General features: G+C 53.5%; 1 protein-coding gene across 1 annotated transcript; it reads right to left on the reverse strand.

Annotated features, from left to right (window-relative positions):
* Positions 1-4,853: 4,853 nt before the first annotated feature.
* On the reverse strand, positions 4,854-8,106 carry MFSD6L (major facilitator superfamily domain containing 6 like). The gene has a single exon (XM_086685989.1). It carries the CDS (start codon positions 8,017-8,019, stop codon positions 6,256-6,258), a length of 1,764 nt encoding a protein of 587 aa, XP_086542115.1. The 5' UTR covers positions 8,020-8,106; the 3' UTR covers positions 4,854-6,255.
* Positions 8,107-10,176: the final 2,070 nt, after the last annotated feature.

The raw sequence follows: 10,176 nt of genomic DNA on the forward strand, positions 1-10,176 counted from the left end.
AGAGGAGGTGGAGCCCCTAGAGGAGGTGGAGCCTATAGAGGGGGTGGAGCCTATTGAGGAGGTGGAACCTACAGAAGAGGAGGAGCCTATAGAGGAGGTGGAGCCCATAAAGGAGGTGGAGCCCATAAAGAGGTGGAGCCCCTAGAGGAGGTGGAGCCCCTAGAGGAGGTGGAGCCCCTAGAGGAGGTGGAGCCTATAGAGGGGGTGGAGCCTATTGAGGAGGTGGAACCTACAGAAGAGGAGGAGCCTATAGAGGAGGTGGAGCCCATAGAGGAGGTGGAGCCCATAAAGGAGGTGGAGCCTACAGAGGAGGCGGAGCCTATGCCCAGGAAAGCGAATACTTGCCCAGACTTCCCAAGCAGATTTCCACCTGCAAGGGAATCTGGGAAGGTAAGCGTTTCACTCGAACACAGCTGCTGCCAGGAACACGGTTTGGGTGGAGGAGAGAGAGGAATGGGCGGTGAATAGGCAAACTGCAGTCACTTCAAAACTTTGGTAAAATGATACAGGAAAACATAAAACGGCATATGAGCTAATAGAGAACTGTATCAACGCTCGTTTATAGGAAAACTTGTTCTCCTGACTGCTGGCTACAGTTCTACCATTTGTTGCCCAGACAAGTCTTATCTTATACAAGTTGTTCTATAAAATGGAAAATATAAAAGGTGAGGCTGGGATGGCCATAAGGACAAAACTGGCCAAGAAAAGTGAAAGAGAAGAAAAGCAAAGGGAACATTAATGCAAAAGTCTTAAAGTATCGGTCAGCCAAATCCAAGACTGTATTTAAAAAAAAAAACACCATAATTTCTCAGGATCAAATAGGGCTCATCTAAGAGTTCACGGGTTAGTTAGAGGTGTCTGGGTGGCTCAGTTGGTGAAGTGTCTGGCTCTTGGTTTGGGCTCAGGTCATGATCTCATGGTTTGTAAGTTCAAGCCCCGCATCGGGCCCTGTGCTGACAGCATGGAGTCTGTTTGGGATTCTCTCTCCCTTCCTCTCTCTGCACCTCCTTTGCTCACTCTCTCTGTCTCTCTCAAAATAAATAAATCAGCCAAAAAAAAAAAAAAAAAGAATTCATGGTTAGTTAAAAATCAAGAGTATTTTGATGTAAAATTCACCACACAAATGGACTAGAGGTGAAAAAAATCACATGACCTTCTCAGGAGATGCGGGAAATTCTTGATAAAGTTTGCGATGAAAATGTTACAAACACCAGGAAGAAGAGGGAAGTTGTTTTTTTTTTTTAACTTAGTAAAACCTTCAGTAAATATCATACTTAAAACTTTAGGGGCGCCTGGGTGGCGCAGTCGGTTAAGCGTCCGACTTCAGCCAGGTCACGATCTCGCGGTCCGTGAGTTCGAGCCCCGCGTCAGGCTCTGGGCTGATGGCTCAGAGCCTGGAGCCTGTTTCCGATTCTGTGTCTCCCTCTCTCTCTGCCCCTCCCCCGTTCATGCTCTGTCTCTCTCTGTCCCAAAAATAAATAAACGTTGAAAAAAAAAATTAAAAAAAAAAAAAAAACTTTAGACGCATTTTTTTTCAAGATGCAAACATGGTTCCTTTCCCATTACTGTCCAATATGGTATTAGAAGTCTTTGCTTCTAAGTCCACACACTTCCTGCCTAGACAGTTGCAATGGTCTGTCCAAAACAGACAGCCCAGACCCCAAAAGCTCCCCCAACTCAGACCCATTGTTCACAATGCAACTGACAAGAGAGGGTCAAAAACTTTCAGCGCACCCCCCGTGGCTGGTAAAACCTTCCTAGAAAGAGCATGATGTCCAGAGAAAGGAACATGGGATTTGCCGTGGTTGGGTCCGCACTCACTTCATGCTTCACCATCTAATAGTCCTGACGCCAGGCAGCTAAATCAGCTAACCTCTCCCAGCCTCGGTTTCCCCTGCTGTGAAATGGGCATCAGTGTTGTGAGAATTACAAGCATTACCATGTGCAGAGAGAGCCCAGAGAGAGAAGGCACAGTTCCCTTAGGTAGGCATTCAGGGCATCCACAATCTGGATCCCACCCATATCTCCAACCTTATTTTCCATGACTCTTCATGCAAAATCCACCTGGATTCCCGTCGCATCCCTGCCTCCGATCCTTGCTCCCCGGCAGGGAATAAACTCTCCACTTCTCTGAGCCAGCATCGAGATTGAGAGGGCGGCTCAAACAGACCTAGCTTTGAACTCTCGCCTTTCGGAACCTTAATTAACTTCACCTGTAAAATGAGTTAATGCTCTGACTCAACGGGAAAATCTCTGCTGAGCTTATTCTCAGGACACTTGCCTGTCTGGGGGTGGGAGCCCAGATTTGTCCCTGAGCAACCCCTCGGCTGCGTTGCAAAGGTCACACAGAAAACTACCGACGTTGGTATTTTCCAAAGCATCTTCCGGGAAATACTAGTTCTGTGAGATAGTGATTGGCGTTACCTGGAAGAAGGTTGCGATACCACGTGGGTAAGGGGAATTACAGGCCCGACAGAGCGAAACAAGTTTGTTGACTACAGGGCTCTACGGAGCCTTGATTGCTAATATGTATTGCGAGTTTCTAAAGGGTGATACTAATTTCCATCATTTTCCCAACTAGGTAGCTACAGAATGCTTTTGAATGCTCACCCGGGCCCCCCACACTAGGATTAAGTGTTCTGCAAAACTCGCTTGGAACACAATGGGCGACGTAAGCCTGAGCGTAAAGGTTAATGGCTCATTCAATATTTGCTTTCCTCTTTGATGGAAACAGGATACGTTAGAAGTCAGTGGCTGTGGCAGCCATAAGTCTGGGAGCTAAGAATTTCATTTTCTGTTGGCTTTAGGAAGCTTCACTGGCCTACTGGAGAGTTGATGGAGTAAAAGCCGTGACTCGAGTCTTTGGGACTCGGTCCTTCCTTCGGTGTGCCTCACGCTGTGAGGGTGTGAGTCACCTTTGGGGTGACTCATGTCTGCTTCATGGTCCCCACGAGGGTTCCTTCTGAGTGGCCCCAGCACTCAACTATCCCATCTGCCCCAGACTTCCGAGGTACCACTTGAACTTCTAACTTGGTATCGTATCTAACATGTCCTACCTTGCTCTGCTCGTGCACGTGTGTTCTGTTAGACCTTCTGGCTGGCCTTGTCCCTGGTTCCTGGGAGGTGGACTTAAGTCCTTGGAATTTTCCTGGTTATAGTCGTGCCTCTGTTCCTCATGATGGGCTGCTCAGAATGCACCTGTGTTTATGCTAACGGGGTGCACCAGGATAGGGGCAGGCCATGCCAGAAAGACCAACCGCGTGGTTAGGAGTTTGGGGCTTTGGGCTATATGATGTCAGCCTGACTTCTGGGGACGAGAGGAGAACTGAAGACCGAGATTCAAAGAATCATACCTCCATAAAGAAGCCCCAGTAAAAACCACAGACGGGGCTGGGGGAAGGACGTGACCCTCCATGTTAGGAGCCTTCCAGAACTCACCCCATACATCTTCTCTTCTGGATGATTCTGAGTTGCATTCTTTGGCTATAAGACTGTAATCATGAAGTATGGCACTTGGTCCTGAGTTCCAAGAATTGTTCTAGTGAAAAATTGAACGTGGCGGGGTGGCGGTGGGAAGCCCCAAATTTGCAGCCAGTTGGTCGGAAGTGAGGGTGGCCTTAGGGGGGGGTCTGAAGTGAATTGGCGGCAGCGGTGTGCCCTTAACTGGTGAAATTTGGCCTCACTTGGGGGAAGCTGGTGTCAGAAGTCTCTGCAATGGTGTTGAGTGGAAGATACTAGATGTAAAATAATGCATCCCATAGTCTTTAAAAATGCAAACCAGGGGCACCTGGGTGGCTCAGTCGGTTGAGCGAGTGTCCGACTTTGGCTCAAGTTATGACCTCGGGGCTCCTAGGTTCAAGCCGCGTGCCGGGCTCTGTGCTGGCAGCTCAGAGCCTGGAGCCTGTTGTGGATTCTGTGTCTCCTCTCTCTGCCCCTCCCCTGCTCACTCTCTCAAAAATTAATAAACATTAAAAAAAATTAAAAGTGCCATTACCAGTTCATTGAAAAAAATCAAAAACACAAACCAATATATAGTGACGGACAACAGCTCAGTGGCTATTTAGGACCAGGATGGAGGAAATTTTGGGGGTGATGGATATGCTATCTTGAATGTGGTGATGGTTTCATAGGTGTATATATGCATATATATCAACATGTATCAAATTGTACCATTTAAATGTATGCATTTAATTATATGTAAATAATACTTTAATAAAGCTAATTAAAAAAAAAAAAGCTCAGCATAGTCCTCACCTGTCATGACCCTCTCCAGAACCTTCCATGGTTTACCCAAGTGTACAGAATCCAGACCTTCTGTGACCCGGCCCTAAGATATCTTCCCAGCCTCGCCTGTCAGCTCCGCGCTACACAAACGATATTATTTCTTGCTATTCCCCCCAAGTAGACCCCATGCATTTGCCACCTCGGTCACTTTGTCTGTTCCCTCTGCCTAGAATGCCCTTCCCGGAGTTACCACCCTCCCCGTGTAATCTTTTAGATCCTTAATAAACCATCACATCACTCAGCCTCCTCCTCTCCTCTTTTCTGCTCCTTCTTTCTTCAGGCTAAGCCCCACTTAACTAACTTAACTCCTCTCTTAAGCCAGGTCCTGGTTCCTCACCTTTTGTTTACATTAGGGAGAACAAACCTGTCAAGTTTTTATTTTGGTATTACTGTGTGTTCTGTCTACGGAGTAAGTTCCGTCTACCGCCCAGATTTCAAGTGATAGCTGCCTTCAATCTTCACATTGAATTTCCCTCCTTTTCCCCCTCCTTTCTTTTTTTTTTTTTAATTTTTTAAATGTTTTTATTTCTTTTTGAGGCAGAGAGAGACAGAGCAAGAGCAGGGGAGGGGCAGAGAGAGAGGGAGACACAGAATCGGAAGCAGGCTCCAGGCTCTGAGCCATCAGCACAGAGCCCGATGCAGGGCTCAAACTCACAGACTGTGAGATCATGACCTGAGCCGAAGTCGGACGCCCAACCGACCGAACCACCCAGGCGCCCCAGGCAGAGGTATAAAATAACTTTTTGCTGGTTACTGATACCCTAAAGCTTTTTAGGGACAATTTTAAGAGAATAAATTCCCTGGAACCATGTGTGACTCAGTGAACCATCGTGTGTTTCCCCTTCTCCAGCTACGAGACATTTCTTTTTTTTCTGCATTTGTAAAATGAGATGCTTCTAAATCTGATAGCCCGCACTTACCTGATTATATAAGGTGGAAGAATTGGTCTCTGGCGTCTGGCTTCTGGAATAAGGGGCCCTATCCTGGGGGGTTGGGAGGGTTTGAGAAGGTACCCCATCTAGTGGCTACCCACGGGCACAGCGTGGACCATCCGGGGCACCCTCACCCTACAGGGGCTGCCGCACCTGTTTCCACCTGCCGACAATCTCCGTGGACTCTCGCGAGGTGCGGCATGTAAGGCGTCCGAAGACGTGACATTGCCCTTGCTCTGATGGGAGTCTGGAAGGCAATTCTAGGGATCCTACCCCTGGGGACACACACGTTTGAGAGTAAGGATGAAAACGGACTAACCTGCGTCCGCTCTCCCCCAGCACATATTACGTTTCCCATCACCTCCCCTTATCGGAAACCTAAGGGCCTGGCTGTGAGTGTGGGCGCCTGTGTCTGGATGCGGACTTCTGTTTTTTGTTCTCGTTCTTACCTGCTCTTACCGCCCTCCCCGAATAATCTTCTAGATCCTTAAACCATCACATCACTCAGCCTCTGTGTGGACGCAGGCTCGTGCTTTCCGGACGCACGGGAACACACGTGACTCACGAAAGCCAGCAGCCCCCCTCCGCCAACTGAATCCTGCGGGTCCCCTTAGCTTTTCCTAGCACCTGCCAGTTTGAGCACGCCAGTGTGGCTGAAATCAGTGGCACTGGGGTCAGTACCAGTAAAGCTCTTTGCTAACCTTACACACCAAAATACAATGAATAAGTGAACACTAAGGGCACATTTTTGTGAGTTTTTTTTTTTTTTTTTTTTTTTTTTTAGCAAATGTATTCTTCCTCCATTATTTAAAAAAAGATTGAACGGCCAAAAGTTAAATCTCCCCTTACCACAAAAGTAAAGAGAATCATGCATCGAGGTGATCCCGTGGGACTTCTGCACACACACTTGTTTTCTCTCTCCAGGCGCCCTGCAGCCCCAGGACCTTGTCCTCGGCAGGCGAGTTTTGTCCACCCCCCCCACCCCCCAGCCTTGGGCACCTTCCCCGATCAGGGCATCGTGACCTGCCTCTCCGTCCTCCTAGCCTGAATGCTCCTCCCTCATGGCCTTCACGAGCCAGTCCCGTTCCGTCCCCTGCTCAGAGTCGCTCGTGTCGCTGGCCTCCACGACCAGCAGTTTCGAGTAGTTGATTCTCTGCTCCTGGGGCAGCGTCCGCTGGACGGACAGGAACAGGGCCAGCCAGAGCAACAGGCCCACGCAGCAGGCCTGGTACAGAACGGCCAGGCTAAAGGACATTACCACGAAGCCCCCCACAAAGCTGCCCAGGCTGGACCCGCCCCCGTAAAAGTGGCCTTGGAACATGGCACTCAGGGGCCTCTCCATTCCGGGAGAGGCCAGGTGCTCGACCGAGGCCTTCACCGCCCAGCCCAGAGCCCCGCTGCTGATGGCGCTCAAGGTCTGAGCGGGGAGGACGGACCACCAGTTCCAGAGGAAGGCGTAGTAGAGTAGCTGCCCGGCCAGACAGCCCAGCCCCAGCCCCACGGTGCCCACCCTGGTCAGTTTCCTAAGCAACGTCGCTCTGAACGGATGGACCACAATCTCCCCCAGCCAGCCCAGCGCCACCGAGAAACCCATGACCAGCTCGCTGCTCCCGCGGTCCTTCATGTGCCAGAACAGAAAGTTCTGTACCGTGCTGGTGGCGGCTCCTATCAGGAAGACAGTGAGGGCCAGGAGGGTGAGGCGGGGGTCGCCGGCCACCAGAGACAGCGCCTTGACGGTTTTGTAGCTGGGCTCCCGCCGCCTGCACGTGGGGACGGGAAAGGTGATGCTCACCAGTAAAGCCAGCGTGCTGACCAGTGAGTAGCCATAGAAGTGCAACACACCCCGGGGGCCATTTGTCACCAGGGAGCATTCCAGCCGTCCCGCCAAGGCTGCGATGCCACACGCCCCCGTGGACATGCCCAGCAGCCTCCAGATCCAGAGGCTTCTGTAGCGGTCCGTGGCGTCCACACAATCCAGGTACTCATAAAGGCTGTCGTCTGCCACCTGCTCCAGAGGGGCCGTCAGCAGCTCCCAGAACACCATGGACCCCAGGGAGAGGAAGAAGGTCCACCGCAGCCCTTCCGAGGACAGGCCAAGGGCCCGGGCGTGGCCCTCGGCTGCCGACCAGTTGGCTGGGCTTCCCAGCGCTGTACCTCCAGCAAGCAAAGGGGGGGCGGTCCCGCCCACCTTAAAAGCCCCTTCCCGAGAGGGAGCTTTCACCCCCGAAGTGACAGGATGGACAGCTAGGGACGTGGTCCTGGCTCCCTCCACGGAGCCCACGGCGTGGCCAGGAGGATGACCGGACGGCTCGTGGACACTTCCCGCGGGTCCTTTCCCCACGCCAGAGGCCTCCACGGTCCCAGGACTGCTCTTGGATGCGGGGCTGGGCGCCCCCGGCGGCTGGTTCGAGGCGAAGGTCCCGGTCAGCGCGGCCCCCGGTGGCGGCTCGGTGGGGGTGGCGCCGTCGCTGGCGTTACAGGAACCCGACCGCAGATCTTTGTCCAGCGGCGGCACCAGGACCAGCAGCAGGCTGGCCCCCACCGAGCCGAGCAGCGAGCTCATCAGAAGCACCCTCCTCTTCTGGTAGCTTTTGGCCAGGAAGGCACAGAAGGGACCCCAGAAGGCTGCGATCAGGTGCTTGGTCCCCATCAGGATGCCCACCCAGGGCGCGGCCAGGCCCAGCTGCCTCAGGTAGAGGGTCAGGAACGGAGTCACGCAGGCGTCCCGGACCCCGCACACCAGGTGGAAGAGCCTGGCCACCCCCAGAGCCCGGCTGACGTCCCACTGGGGGTTGGCGCTCATGGCTGCCCGGCTCCGTCAGTCCCGGGCGGGCGGGGGGCGGAGCTGGGCGCGGGGCGGGCGCGGGGTCACGGCCATGGGCCCGGAGCGGGGCGCGGGGCGCGGGGCGCGGGGCGAGCTGGGAACCCCCTCCGGCCTCGCGCCGCGGTCACCGGGTCAACGGCCGCCACGCCCACCCACCCCCTCCACGTCCGGCCACCGCCCCGGAAGTAGCCCCGCCCCCTGATGCCGCACCTGGGGGGCGGGGCCGGCGCACCTGCGCGCCGCACCTGCCGGGCCCGCAGCTCCCCCGGCCGTGCGCGCGCGAGCGAGGGTGGCGGCCGGTGGCCGGCCCCGGGTCCCCCGAGAACCTGAGTCAGTTCTCTGAGTCGCTTCAGGCGAGGAAAACTGGGGGCCGGTGGGGGGCGGGGAGCGGGGATGCGATTCACGATAGGACCTACCTGTTACCCTCAGGGACCGTCCCTGTCCACCCTCACTGACAAATCCCACCCGCTCCGCAGACTCGCGCTCCCCTCCCCTGCTTTATTTTTCTCCGCAGCACGCAGCACCACCCAGCACACTACCGGTTTCTATTTCGCGTGTTTCTCTCGTTTCTTGTCTGGGTCCATCAGAGGCAGAACTCCAGGAAGGCAGCTATTTTCGTTCCCAGGGCTTAGAGCTGTTTCCTTGGATGCCAGCTGCCCCCGGGGGACAGACACTATTGGTGACACGGGTCTCTTCAGTGGGGACAACCCCCAGAGAGCAGGGCTGGGTCTTGGGGTAGCCCCCTGCCCCCCACGCAGGCAGCCGTCCCGGCCCCTGGAACAGTATGTACGTAGTGGTTAGTTTCAATCCACATCTCAGGGAGCTCAGTTGTCCAATTTGAGGGCACACCTCCCAGAGGCGGTGAGCTAACATTTGGGGCAGCAAATACAAACAGGTCAACAATCTTAGATCAACAGAAGTGTTTTCATTAATTGGCCTGATAGATACTGGCAGAATTTCACTGATGACATTAGTGGTGTCTGAGTCCCATGGACTGGTTACCATTTTGCTGGAGGCCTTTCGTCTCTGGGCAAGCATTTATAAAGAATCTAGAGAGTTGGGTTGTCCGGCCCTTTGAAATGGTGTTGTGGGCTTTACTCCCAAGTGGTCCAATGTCCACCTGCTGATTCGGTGACCCTTTCATGCAAGGTTTGCTCAGAGTACCTAATTTGGCTGGGGTGGGGGTTGAGGGGGGTGGCGATTTGCCCACACAGGTCAGAATGTGTAGGGGACTTTGGTCTATGACTTGCTTTCGTTGTGAGCTGGTGGATTCTTGCAGGAGGGGCCCAGAGATCTCACCCAATTCGAACAGCTGGTAAACTGGCAAATGTTTACTTAAAGATCCTAGTAATTGCGAATGCCCAAACTGATACAAGTCAGCATCCGTCACGCCAACAGCAGGAAACTAAATGTAGCCACCTCCAGGTAAACCCACTCAAATCCAGTGATATCGGTCATTTCTGGTTTGAAACCCCCTCAGTCTCAGGCTTGCCCCTAATCCCTCTCTCCCCGGGTTCTGCAGGGGAGCAACTACAGTGGAAGAACTCACATCCATCCACTCCTTGGTCTTCATCGATCCAGAGCTGGAAGGCACTCTGTCATGCTGGTGTCCCTTGGACCCACCTGCCTAGACCCCCAGGCAGCCCCTCTTGCAAGGGGTCTCGCAGACTTGCCCCCCACTGCTGGGGCGATGAGGCCAAACGTAAAGTGCCTCCCTCTCTACTCTTGGATCCCCTCCTCCCACCATCCCCTGGGGCCCCGCCCAGGCAAGAGAGATGACCTCAAGTCCATGCTTTTATGTTTTCTCTGTTACTTTTCTTCCCACCCTACACCTAGTCCTGACGGTGAAGAAACGGGTCTGTGTCACCGAACGTCCCTATGTTGCATCTGGATACACGTTTTAGAACTCAGGGTGCCTGGGTGGCTCCGTCGGTTAAGCGTCCGACTTCTGCTCAGGTCATGATCTTGTGGTTTGTCAGTTCGAGCCCCACATGGGGCTCTGTGCTGAGCTCAGAGCCCGGAGCCTGCTTGGGATTGTGTGTCACTCCCTCTCTGCTCCTCCCCCACTCATGCTCCCTCTCTCTAAAATATAAACAGTGAAAAGATTTTTTTTTTGAATCCAGATGTCGCTAGGTA

The sequence above is a fragment of the Puma concolor genome, chromosome E1 (genome assembly GCF_028749965.1).
Source record: "Puma concolor isolate L17-30 chromosome E1, mPumCon1.1.hap2, whole genome shotgun sequence".
Classification (NCBI taxonomy): Eukaryota; Metazoa; Chordata; class Mammalia; order Carnivora; family Felidae; genus Puma; species Puma concolor.

What these genes read in the sequence shown, in the direction of transcription:
- MFSD6L (XM_086685989.1), bottom strand. Translation starts at nt 8,019, where the DNA reads ATGAGCGCCAACCCCCAGTGGGACGTCAGCCGGGCTCTGGGGGTGGCC.